General features: G+C 37.4%; 1 protein-coding gene across 2 annotated transcripts in view; it reads left to right on the top strand.

Moving 5' to 3' along the window:
• Positions 1-13,930, top strand: part of LOC127868401 (transmembrane channel-like protein 7) — a 101,623-nt gene that overhangs the window by 8,426 nt on the left and 79,267 nt on the right. The window contains exons 1-2 of one of the 2 annotated variants that reach the window (XM_052410161.1): positions 4,161-4,197; positions 7,768-7,953. In XM_052410161.1, the coding sequence (XP_052266121.1) occupies positions 4,176-4,197; positions 7,768-7,953 (208 nt within the window). In that variant the 5' untranslated portion in view covers positions 4,161-4,175. Of the gene's footprint in view, positions 1-4,160; positions 4,198-7,767; positions 7,954-13,930 lie in introns of those variants that run through there. The other variant, XM_052410160.1, reaches the window with a different exon arrangement.

The following is a 13,930-nucleotide window of genomic DNA, read 5'->3' as shown; positions in this document are numbered from 1 at the left end:
GCAACTTGATATTTGGCATGCATGTGTATCTCATGGAGCTGCACCTTTTGAGTGGTGAAAGGTCAAGGTCAAGGTCATTCTTCAAGGTCAGAGGTCAAATATATGTGGCCCAAATCGCTTATTTTATGAATACTTTTGCAATATTGAAGATAGCAACTTGATATTTGGCATGCATGTGTATCTCATGGAGCTGCACCTTTTGAGTGGTGAAAGGTCAAGGTCAAGGTCATCCTTCAAGGTCAAATATATGGGTCAAAATTGCTCATGTAATGTCACTTCTGCAATATTGAAGCTAGCAATTTTATATTTGAAATGCATGTGTACAGTATCTCATGGAGCTGCACATTTTGAGTGGTGAAGGGTCAAGGTCATCCTTCAAGGTCAAACGTCATATAGGGGGACATTGTGTTTCACAAACACATCTTGTTATTTTAGAAATTGTTGGTATCTTAATCAAATTATATCCATCCCAGGACATTAAAACAATGAAACTATTAAACAGAAACACTCACAAATACTTTGTTGAAACAAGTTTTTATTTGTTTTGTGGAAAAATTAAATGCTTTTGCCAGCCACATGGTTTTGATTAAAGAAATAGCAGCCCTAATAATTATTTTAAGTATTGATCGTCGTGACAGTTTGTCCCCGTGTTACTTAATGTATTGCTCAATATCATAAAGGAGACGTTAATCAGATAATAACCCCCATCAAACTTGACAATAGAAGTAAATACACCGTTAGTAACACTTACACGCTTCAGTGATTTCAATATACTCTCTGCACTGTAGGTCGCTTACATCGTCGAAAATCAATATTTACAACTGACAGACGCTGACGCTAATGCTTGGTTGCGTTCTTTTGATTCCCAGTACATTTTCGGATAGGATTTTACCGATTTTTTGCAATTCGCCACTTACAAAATTTGAGCCACTTTTAAAAGTTTAGCGGCGTTGACGCCAATGGCGATCGACAGGGAAACTCCTGGGATTCAAATGGTCAATCAATACGAAATGGTTCTATAAATTTAGGGTTCCCAGAGGATCACCCAGCTTGAAAAAACTGGTGACCCTCGCCAAAATCTGGGGGCCTCGGGTCCCAGGACCACCGTTAGTGTCGAGGCCTGACTAGGAGTGATTAAGCTTATATAGCCCCACAGACTAGGAGCGATTAAGCCTGTATAGCCCCACAGACTAGGAGTGATTAAGCTTGTATAGCCCCACAGACTAGGAGTGATTAAGCTTGTATAGCCCCACAGACTAGGAGCAATTAAGCTTGTATAGCTCCATAGACTAGGAGTGATTAAGCTTGTATAGCCCCACAGACTAGGAGTGATTAAGCTTGTATAGCCCCACAGACTAGGAGTGATTAAGCTATTATAGCCCCACAGACTAGGAGCGATTAAGCTTGTATATCCCCACTGACTAGGAGTGATTAAGCTTGTATAGCCCCACAAACTAGGAGTGATTAAGCTTGTATAGCCCCACAAACTAGGAGTGATTAAGCTTGTATAGCCCCACAGACTAGGAGTGATTAAGCTATTATAGCCCCACAGACTAGGAGTGATTTAGTTTGTATATCCCCACTGACTAGGAGTGATTAAGCTTGTATAGCCCCACAAACTAGGAGTGATTAAGCTTGTATAGCCCCACAGACTAGGAGCGATTAAGCTTGTATAGCCCCACAGACTAGGAGCGATTAAGTTTGTATAGCCCCACAAACTTGGAGTGATTAAGCTTGTATAGCCCCACAGACTAGGAGTGTTAAGCTTGTATAGCCCCACAGACTAGGAGTGATTAAGCTTGTATAGCCCCACAGACTGAGGAGTGATTAAGCAGTTCAATTGTCTGTCTTCCTGCCCATCAGTCTGTCTGTACATATATTGGCTGTGAGAAGTTTTGTCAGAATTATAGCCCTCTGTCTGTTTTCCAATGTCTGTATGTTACAGCATCTTTTGAATTTTTATTATCATCTTTCATCTGTCACCATAGGATGACTTTTACCCCCTATAAACGCTTGATAGAAGTTATGAGCTTTATCGAAACCTAAACGCAGATTTTGAAACCTAAACGCGGACCCTAAGTTCAAGTTCAAGGTCACAGGGGTCAAAATTTTTGTGTATATGGAAAGGCCTTGTCCATATACACATGCATCACAAATATGAAGCTTATATCTCAAGGGACATAGAAGTTATGAGCATTTTTCGAAACCTAAACGCAAAGTGTGACGGACAGACAGATGGACAGATGGACAGTGCGATCACTATATGCCCTCCTTCCGGGGCATAAAAAGTGAGAGTGAAAGAATCACCACCCTTTAATCCGTATTTTGAATTTATTGTCCCTTGCCTAGTTTTGTAACAGTCTGTTTCTTGTGTGACGTTGCTAGGCGGACCCAAATCCACTATGCCAAGGCTCTGATTTGCCAAAACAGACCGCCACTAATCCCTTTATTGGTCACTTATAACAACACTATAGCTTAGTGTTGTTGTTGACACCTCAGCGTTTTTCCTGGTATCCGTCAAATTGGGAAAATTAGCGTTGTCATCATCGTAATTGGTAAATTTATTTAGTATGCTGAATACTTTATAAAAAAAGTACAAATAATAAGTTGCATTTAAACATCAAAATGGTGAGTGATTTCCCGTTAAAGCCTCTGTCTATTAACAGTTAACAATGAGTTCTTTCAACTAAACACTCTTAACTGAAACCGTGCGTGAGAGTATCAGCTTTAACTGTCTAAATCGGGACTCTGAGCCTCATGTTCCGTACGACAACCTGTCTCCAACTGAACCAGGTTTGCATCAGAAGACTGAGCAGTCAATGAAACTGTGTTATAATCTTACAGCTATGAACTGGACTCCATATTTGATACATGATACTCCTTTTTGAAAGTCAGAATTGTATAAATGCATGCGTGATAATCATTAGCAGTTATTTGTTAGGATTGAATCAGCAATGCATGAAAAATCCAGTGTCACTTTCAACGGATACCATGTCATTTCAGTGGTTTTGTTGCAGTCTGTTTGCTTTGTTTTACCTACTACACTCATCAGTTCCTATGGTGTACTTTTCCACGATAAAATCGTGGCAAGTTACTTAGGCCTAAAAAAAAATAAAATGTTGTGGTTCTGGTCACCTGACCCTACCTAGAATAATGCGCCGACCCTGAAGTTTTTATTGACTGTGCCGACCCTAAACTTTTTTTTACTGTTTTCCGGTTGGATAAATATCAAAGTGATATCAACTTAGCCGAAAATTGTGAGAGCCGCTTTATGATCCTCTGTCAATTACGTCATGTATCTCTTTACCCACCTTAAGCCCGCCTTAAGGCATATTGTCATTGGCCAATGAGAGCGCACGCTTTGAATGAGCGACAACACTCGTGAGCAGTCATACCTTAAGTAATATCATGCAGACGACGAGTGACGTAATTTTCATAAGTGTGTGATTTTATGGCAGTTTGTTGGGTTTGTTATCTAACAACACTCATCGGGCCCTACGGTGTACACCTCCACGATGAAATCTTGGCCACTTACTTATTAGACAGATGATGGCAACTGGATGAAATCCTAGTGGATATTGTGCATTTCATGCATACTATGGTCAAAACATTTGTTCGACACGTGATGCTCTTTAACAAATTAATTATCATTGAATTAATTACGCACAACTGTACATGTTTCGTTTGATTCTCAAATGAGCATTATTCAATTTGTAATCCGAAACACGCTTCCGAATTTTAATGCTTACGCGACATTAACAAATTGTAGCGTCAAATAAACAGTGCTTTATCCTTTGTCTCAATAAAAAGCGCGCCAAAATTATGCAGACATGTAATACGTCGCATGGAAAGTGTGGATGCATTTTGTGTTTTATAAAAAATGAACATCACGTCGGGCGATTTACGCGTGTTTAGTGGAAAAAAACCCTGCCCCGATTAGAAGTTATTTCATCACATCTTTAAATAGTAACAAATGCCAAAATTTATTTGATACTTTAGAAAAATTGCGAATGTTTATGATTCTTGAGCACTTTTATCGTATTTACCAGAGTTTGCTTTACAACTGGAATATACCGGATTATCGGGTAGTGTCAGAGTAGCGATGGGAAAAGTAGTAAGTATATGCAGTAATAGATAGAAAGTATGGTTGATACGGAATCGATCGAGACGGGATTATGCCTATCTATGCGGGAAAGGGTAAAACATTTTGTTAATGTGGTTATCAATGACGCCATTGCTGTTTTTTCTTGAAAAGTCCTATCCCCCCAAATAACATCATTTCACTCTACAAATGTAATAGAAATAACGTATGGAGGGTGCAGCCCATACCCCCCCCCCCATCCAGCATTGGGTAAGTTTCATGCGATCATGAGTGGGTGGGGTACAACAGTGATTTTTTCAATTACGTGATTTAATAATATTGATATATTCTTTAAGCAAGTTGCATTCATTACGTACATACACCCGTATTAAACCTAGATTTTTGGCTTAAACCGGAATCATGGTGGTTGTTCTGTTGGTTTTTAATCATAGGTTGAATCTCACCTGGCTGGAAAAAAGAGTTGTTAAAATGATAAATATACAAAGAAGATCACTTCACAATAATGGGAACACTTCTATGGTGTACATAGATGTTTTATGTGAAAACCATCAACATAAAATGACTTTTAAAAACAGGCATTTTGTCTGGAGAAAATAAAAAAATAAAATAAAATAAATTAAAAAATCTACCTACCCTACCTAGAAATTTTGGCAATGTTACCAGAACCACAACATTATTTTTTTTAGGCCTTACTACAGCGCTTTGGCTGAGGTAATTTTTTACCTCAAAGGGCAATAACTGCAATCAGATTTACCCACACAAAAGATGCTAGTTAGATCCAATTACAACAAAGGTTGATTTTTAGCTCACCTGAGCGATAGCTCGGGGTGAGCTATTGTGATCACTCAGCGTCCGGCCGTCCGTCCGGCCGTCCGTCTGTCTGTCTGTAAACAATTTGTTAACATCTTCTTCTACTAAACCATTGAGCCAATTTCAACTAAATTTTATGTGGAGCATCCCTAGGTCATGGGACAAAAGAATTGTTAAAAAAAATTTGATCACATAACCAAGATGGCCGCCATGACCATATATGGTAAAAACCTTAAAAAATCTTCTTGTCAGAAACCGCTCATCAGATTTTCAAAAAATTTCACAGGGATGATATTAGGGGCTCCCCTGAAAAAGTTGTTCAAAGAAATTTGATTCGTCAAAAAACATGGCCGCAGGAGCTCGTTGAACTTTGCATGTTTATTCGTTTTTGCCTATTTTGTGAAAACTTTCAAAAATCTTCCACATTTTTTGTCCGATCCTTTCCAAATTTGCACAGTGTCTTTATATCAATGAGGACACAAACCCTACAAAAAATGAGCATTATTGGTTCATGAAGTACAGAATTACCTCCCCTTGAATTGAGAAAATGGTGTTTATGCAATAAAGTCCGAATTTTTCATCCAATTCTTTCCAAACTTGTAAGGATTTAGCATGGTTCAAACAAGGGAAACAACTACGGTTTATGGATGTTCTTTTTATTACAGATTTGCCTCCCTTTAATTCATTCAAAATCTCATTTTACAGCAGAGATTCCAAATCTGACCTGTAAATGAGCCCCATATTTACTGCCAGTGCTAGGTTACCTTTTCCCATTTGATCATTCTTAAGTATTGGTCTTGTAATGCTGCTACTGCTTCTGCTACTGCTACTGCTACTGCTACTGCTACTGCTACTACTTCTACTACTACTACTACTACTACTACTACTACTACTACTACTACTTCTACTACCACTACCACTACTACTACTACTACTACTACTACTACTTCTACTACTACTAATACTTCTACTACTACTAATAGTACTACTACTACTACCACCACCACCACCACCACCACCACCACCACCACCACCACCACCACCACCACCACCACCACTACAGCAGAGATTCCAAATCTGACCTGTAAATGAGCCCCATATTTACTGCCAGTGCTAGGTTACCTTTTCCCATTTGATCATTCTTAAGTATTGGTCTTGTAATGCTGCTACTGCTTCTGCTACTGCTACTGCTACTACTACTACTACTACTACTACTACTACTACTACTACTACTACTACTACTACTACTACTACTTCTACTACTACTACTACTACTACTACTACAACTTCTACTACTACTACTACTACTACTTCTACTACTACTACTACTACTACTGCTACTACTACTACTACTACTACTACTACAACTACTATTACTACTACAACTACTATTACTACTACTACTACTACTACTACTACTACTACTACTACTACTACTACTATTACTACACCACCACCACCACCACCACCACCACCACCACCACCACCACCACCACCATTCACAGTGACAAAAAACGTATTCACACAATGGCTGCTACTACAACTTATAGCCCATATAGGGGGGCATGCATGTTTTACAAACAGCCCTTGTTTCTATGGAATTTTAACCACAACTGTTCATGTTTATCTCCGACACATATTTTTAGGTCACCTGTCATGAAGTGACACGGTGAGCTTATGTGATCGTGTGATGTCCGGCGTCCGTTGTGCGTGCCTGCGTGTGTCCGTGCGTCCGTCCGTCAACAATTTGTTTGTGTAGACAGTAGAGGTCACAGTTTGCATCCAATCTTGATGAAATTTGGTCAAAATGTTTATCTTGATGAAATCCGGTTTGGGATTGTATTTGGGTCATCTGGGGTCAAAAACAAGGTCACTAGGTCAAATAATAGAACAACCTTCTGTAGACAATAGAGGTCACAGTTTTCATCCAATCTTTATGAAACTTGGTCAGAATGTTTATCTTGATGAAATCTGGGTTGGGATTTTATTTGGGTCATCTGGGGTCAAAAACTAGGTCACTAGGTCAAATAATAGAAAAACCTTGTGTAGACATTAGAGATCACAGTTTTCATCCAACCTTTATGAAATTTGGTCAGAATTCTTGATGAAATCTGGGTGGGATTGTATTTGGGTCATCTGGGGTAAAAATCTAGGTCAAATAAATAGAAAAACCTTGTGTTGACAATAGAGGTCACAGTTTTCATCCAATATTTATGAACTGTGGTCAGAATGTTTATCTTAATGAAATCTGGATTTGGATTGTATTTGGGTCATCTAGAGTCAGGAACTAGGTCACTAGGTCAAATCATAGAAAAACATTGTGTAGACAATAGAGGTCATAGTTTTCATCTGATCTTAATGAGTCAGGTGAGCGATTCAGGGCCATCATCTCTTGTAATGTTAACTGTTTGCACCAGGTATGACTGCTTTATGACCGCTTAACACAGGTAGAAAAAGGGTTTAAGTTGTGAAATAAACTGGCCACTCCTGCACTAGGCAGGTTACTTCTAAACTTTCGTGTAATAATGACTGATTTTCATCGGGGGGGGGGGGGGGGGAAGCAGGGGAGTAAGTGGGTTGGAGGGAGGGGTGGTCATTTAGACTGACAGCTTAAGCCATGTGACTGCAAGGTTATTGCTAGGTTAGGTTAGACTATATTCCAAGGATTCATTTGTCACTTACAGTTAATTTAATAAAATTATTCTACGAAAAAATGGTTCAACATTATCTGATGGTTGAGTTGAGCAGAATTTTGTCTGCTTATAATTGTTTAATAAGATATATTTAAATTGTTTCTGTCTAAACCCTTTATATTATAATAATGCACACTCTAAAGTTGTTTTCCTGGTCTTCAGATGCTGTTGAAATTACCGACACTGATTTGCGCTGGAGACGTAGCAGCCATGCCGCAATTACAGCCATTTTACCGAGCAGTAGGGCGCGCCAGTCTGACTTCGGTCTCGCCCTCACGCGCTCCCTTGAGAACCAAGATCGACGCAAGAGCATTGCAACAAGAAGAAAGTCAATTGCAGTTTTAAGAGGTAGTTGAGGGAAAATCAATATTTTCATGTCTAATTAATTTTTATAAGCTCACCTCACCTGATTGCTTAAGTGAGCTTTTGTGATCGGTCTTTGTCCGTCATCCGTCCATCTGTCCGTTAACATTTGTTCGTAAACACTCTAGTGGCCACATTTGTTGTCCGATCTTCATGAAACTTGGTCAGAAGATTTTTTCCAATGATACCTCGATTGAGTTTGAAACTGGGTCATGCTGGATCAAAAAATAGGGCACTAGGTCAAAAAAAAGAAAAACCTTGTAAACACTGTAGAAGTCAAATTTGATACCCAATCTTCATGTAACTTTGTCAAAATGTTTGTCTTTATAAGATGTTGGTTGAGTTTAAAAGTGGTTCCGGTCCGTTGAAAAACATGGCCGCCAGTGGGCGGGGCAGTTTTCCTTATTTGGCTATAGAGAAACCTTGTGAACACTCTAGAAGTCACAATATTTGCCCAATCATCATGAAACTTGGTCAAAAAATTGGTTTTATTGGTGTCTCGGACGAGTTTGAAAATGGTCCAGATCGGTGAAAAAACATGGCCGCCAGTGGGCAGAGCAGTTTTCTCTATATGTATATAGTGAAAATATGTGAGAATTGAGTTCGAAAATGGTTCTGGTCTGTTGAAAAACATGTCTGCCAGGGGTGGGGGGAGGGTGGCGCATTGTCCTAATATTTATATACAGTCCAACCTGTCAATAAAGACCACTCAAGGGATTTTGTCATTGTGGTCTTTGTTCACAGGTGGTCTTTATTCGCAGGGTCAATCGAAACTTTGCAAAATATGCTTGTAGTTTTTCAACAGGTACCTTATCTATGTATGTGCTCTATTGTTTAAATGTTTGAATACTTATGCATGTATAATGAAATAAAGGATTGAAAACACAGTTTTGTTTTACATTTGTATATTTATTACATGTTGTTTTTCTATTCCCTTATGTTTTTATTATTTATTTAATTTATCATATACTGTATAAATAACTATTGACATACTTGTATACGTACATGTACATGTAATTCTACAAAGAACAAAGTACAAAATACACATAACATAGCAAACATTTATACATGAAATACATGAATCACTACTACACAACCAGTAAAGTTGACAATAATGGACAATAAAAGACATCTGATATTTATATAAGACTGAAAACATCCAAGAATAAGATTCCAGACAGATACTCAACATACCAGTAGAAACAACAAAACACAATAAGCACTCAAATTTGTCCATAATCTCATGTTAACGCTTTAAAATGCTCTGAATTTGATTTTTTCCTACACCAAGATCACTAGCCACTCGTCTACAACTGTGTCCTTTACCTAACAAACTAATGATCTTAACGCGTTCTTCCAACGTCAAGAACTTGCGCTTGGAAGCCATGATGGTTAACTTGAACTGACAATTTACTTTTCTATAATCTATGAACGTCTTATTACGGAGAAATTTAAGAAGAGAATGACTATCAAAATGTTTGTCTTTAATAGGCAATGTAAATGATATGAAACCGTTAATTTCCTTAATGAGGTTATGAAAGCCCCAAATTTGTCTTTGATATTTTCGGCAATTAGTACATTAATCGCGAGTCACTTAAATACAAAGGCAAATTTTTACACTTTTGACAAACTGTCAAATGCATAAAAGAAGCAGGCGACTACCAATTAGCAATGCATGTTAAATAAACATACAACTGCTATCAAGTGCAATAAAGTGTCACTTGCCAATATCTCCATAGCGACCGACGAGTCCACTGGTAAGATGTTTATCACTTGACTACGCAGCGTCCTGACGGTCATTTTGTTTTTTGAAAGTTTCGAAATCATTGATTTTTATGATTGCAGTGGTCGTTGTAAGCTATCAAAATGGAGATTTGGGAATGTAAAAGGGTGGTCGTTGGGCTTTATTCCCAGGTTCAATATATAGTGAAATCGTTCGGGAGGAAATCGGTGTGGTCGTTATTGACTGTTGGTCGCTATTAACAGGCGGTCGCTCGGGCAGGTTGGACTGTAGTAAAAAAAGATTGTGAACACTCTAGAAGTCACATTTTTTGCCAATCATCATGAAACGTGGTGAAAACATTGGTTTTATTTATATCTCAGATGAGTTCGAAAATGGTCCAAATCGGTCTAAAAACATGGCTGCCAGGGGGGGGGCAGTTTTCCTTTAACAGTAAAACTGCGATAACTCGAGGACGCACAGGACTGACCTCAATGCTCGAGTAATCGCAAGTTTCGAGTTATCCATGATATCATTTGTGTTCACTGTTTTGGTTGGTGATGCTTAACTTCTGACCGTAAACGCTTTATTAACATGTAAGACTGTGCTTGGAAAAGAAAAGGATTTGTAAAAAAAATCGCTTTAGGTTACAGTATACTAAACTAAACAATAAGAATGATCGTTCATTCTTTTTTATACCATACATTTTATCATAATAAGTGATTGCTGGTAATCATTTAATTATCATTAAAACGGTGTAGCTTTTATTTGCGTCTCAAAGGATGGCAATTTACTGTGTTTCTCAAACTGCGACTAACTTCACACCTAATCAAGCGTTTTTGTCTGCTTGATTGCCCTGTTTTCACAACTCGAATATTTTTAGCACCGACCACAACAAAGTGTCCTCGAATAATTGCCAGTTAATTAGGTGTGAAATGCCTGTCAGGGACCAGCACACATCCTCGAGTTATCGAAAATCGCATGTTTGAGTCTTTGCGGGTATTTTTATATAGAAATTAAAGGAAAACGTTAGGGACTTCCTTTCTTGCTCGAGTAATCGCCAGTTTTCGAGAAATCGCCAGCTGGAGTTATTGCAATTTTACTGTATGACTATAGAGAAACCTTGTGAACACTCTAGAAGTCACATTTTTGCCTACATATAGTGAAACTTAGTCAAGTCATTGGTTTTATATCTCAGACAAGTTGGAAAATGGCTCAGATTGGTGAAAAAAACACACTATTTAGCTCACTTGCTCAGGTGAGGTTTTAGGATCGGTCTTTGTCCGTCGTCCGTCCGTCCACATTTGGTTTGTAAACACTTTAGCATTAACGTTTCTCAAGCATTCTTCATCAAAGTTGCTGAGAAGCTATATGTCCACATGATCTCAGTCAAGTTTGATAATGAGCAAAATCGCATAATAAATGCTAAAAATAATTGCCCTTAGATTGCCAACATTTTCATGATATTATACAAAATCCTTGTTAACACTCTACAGGTCACAATTTTGTTTCAGATTTTATGAATCTTGGTCATAATATTTATTTTTGTGAGCAAAGTTTGATGTTTGGTCATGAGAGGTCAAAATATAGGTCACCAGGTCAAATCTTACAAAAACCTCGTAAACACTTCATAAGCCAGAGTTTTAGTTCAATATAGATTAAACTTTATCAGGATGTTTGTATGGTCAAGTTTGACGTTTGGTAATGTGGGACAAAATCTAGGTTGTGGGATCTAATCTTACAAAAACCTTGTAAACACACTTGAGGCTATAGTTTTGATCCAATAATGATGATACTTTACCAGGATGTTTTTCTTGATTATATCTAGGCAAAGTTTGACATTGGGTCATGTGGGGTCAAAATCTTGGTCATGAGGTCCAAATCTAACAAAAACCTTGTAAACACTTGTAGAATTAGCATTACTTGCACATGTTTGCATTGCAAAAACCCCATGCAAATGGACAGTACTCAATCAGAATTAATCATATGCTCACACTGCAAAAGTAAACAAGAGAGAACCAATTTAATATACTCTAGAGTACTGAATTTTCAACTAAGCAATGAACAAGGCCTTGTAAAAAAAGGTGAGCGAACTAGGGCCATCTTGGCCCTCTTGTTAAAAGCAAATTATGGGTGGGAAATATAGACAATAAGAGTGGTCAAGTTTACATGTAGAATGTCATAAACACAAACGTTTTCAATTTTTGAAAGTATCAAATGAATTTTGGCATATGATTCTATTTAAAGATTTTATGAAATAAGCCCCCAATCAGGCCAGTTGTATTCCAACATGCGTAAATCCCCTGACACGGTTTGCGTGCGTCGTGTACAGCTATTTTCTGTTACAACTTCTACATGAAATAAATGAATTTCTTTGTCCTGATATAAAGCGCGCGAAAATTGTTGTGGGTGTATTTATTTGTAAATAAATTTTTTGTAGCGGGTACAACATTGAGATCATTTAATTTCCATTAAAAGTTTTGTTGTGAATTTCAACTTAAGTACCAGGGTACCTTGCTAATTATTTGGCATTGACATTTCCTCTTAATAAAATATAATTAAAACACGCTGTATTGTTACCGTTACCCTGTTTCGGTTCCTTCATTATTGAAACAATTATTGTATTGTATACTGACTGCACACAAGGCCATCATTAAAAATATGTTTGTTTGGCATAACCCGACCCAAGACAATTTGGGTGGGTAGGTAGGTAGGGATTTTATTTTTTTTAGTAATTTTTTTTCTGACATTGAACTCCGACATATACCGAACTGAAAGGTAATTATCAAATAAAGCTTTAAGTCTTCTGCCTCATGAAAGAAAATTGGTAAAGATTTTTCTGCACCGTCCGTATCACCGCACGTGTATTTGTAAGTCTTTTTTTCTTTAAAGAACTTCGAAAATATAATATAATCGCCGAAAAATACTTTATCCGAAAACGACAGTCCGAAAAATTGTACGCATTTTGCACATGAAATAAAATGTGCATATCGTTTGACTACAGAAAATGAAAACAAGTAACAGGGCAAATACGTAATTAATATACTATGTGGTTGACATACTACTTTACAATAGCATAGTTTGTGAGTAAAAAACAACAAAGTTATTATAACATTTTAATTTCAATCAAGAACAGAAAGGTGCAACATCTTCGCCATGTAACTAATTATTTAATAATCCTCCTTTAATTCAGATCGATTGTCAGTAGAAATTTGTAAAGTGATCAGCTTACAAATAATTTATTGAGTGTGTCGCTTCTTTTCATTTGCTTATTTTTTATACGACTTTTGCCATCGGCCGTTATATTGTAGGCAGACGACAATATCAACTGTGTATTCCATTATCTGCGCATGAATGACCCAATATTACCCGATAGCGAACTCAATGTTGATTGGCCAGCTACCAAATTGTTCATGGAAACAAAGAGAAAAATAGTTTTAAAAAACACTCTGGGTTAAAATGGCGGATGTTTTCAATGAAATTTAACGAGATTTAAGCATATTCGCAAATTATATTTTTCTTGAGCCAAATTCGCTATACTTTCGCAAATGGCGAACGACAGCGTGAGTCCTGTAATAGTGAGCATTTATTCCACCAATAACACGTTCGCAATGCTCGCGCTGTCATTCGCCATTTGAGTCATTTGCGAAACTATTGAGAATTTGGCTCAAGAAAAATCTAAATTGCGAAAATGCGAAAATCTAGTAAAATTTCGTTGAAAACATCAGCCATTTTAATCCGGACTGGTTTTCTATATTTGTCTCTTTGTTTCAATGAAAGTGTTCGCAATTCGAACAGTGAAAGAAACCTGGTACGCGTTTTGTTCATTGCTATCTCCTTGAAAGAGCATTCAATTAAATGACGAAAATAACGGGAAAGGATAAAAAGTGGAAAGGAAAAATTTAGCGGAAAGAAGTTTCGGCGAGCAAAAATTTTTTTTGGAAAGTAACAAAAAAAAATTCAGTCTGGCCGATTTTAGTGGGTCGGTCTGGTTATGCCAAACAAAAGAATTATTAAGGATGGCCCAAGTGTTGTAACATACTGATGCAGTACGTAAATTTGGACAGTACTTAAAGTCGGACACAAGTAAATAAATGACTTAATACTGACTTGATTTCTTTGAAACTCTATATTTGTTGTTAAAAAGGGCCATTGCATTAATTAACACAATAAGAGTTAATAGTATTGATCATGTAAATGCTTTATTTACGTTTCCAACTTTACGTACTGTCCGAATTTAAG

This window comes from Dreissena polymorpha, chromosome 2 (genome assembly GCF_020536995.1).
Source record: "Dreissena polymorpha isolate Duluth1 chromosome 2, UMN_Dpol_1.0, whole genome shotgun sequence".
NCBI lineage: Eukaryota > Metazoa > Mollusca > Bivalvia > Myida > Dreissenidae > Dreissena > Dreissena polymorpha.
This window is presented reverse-complemented; position numbering and strand designations above follow the sequence as displayed.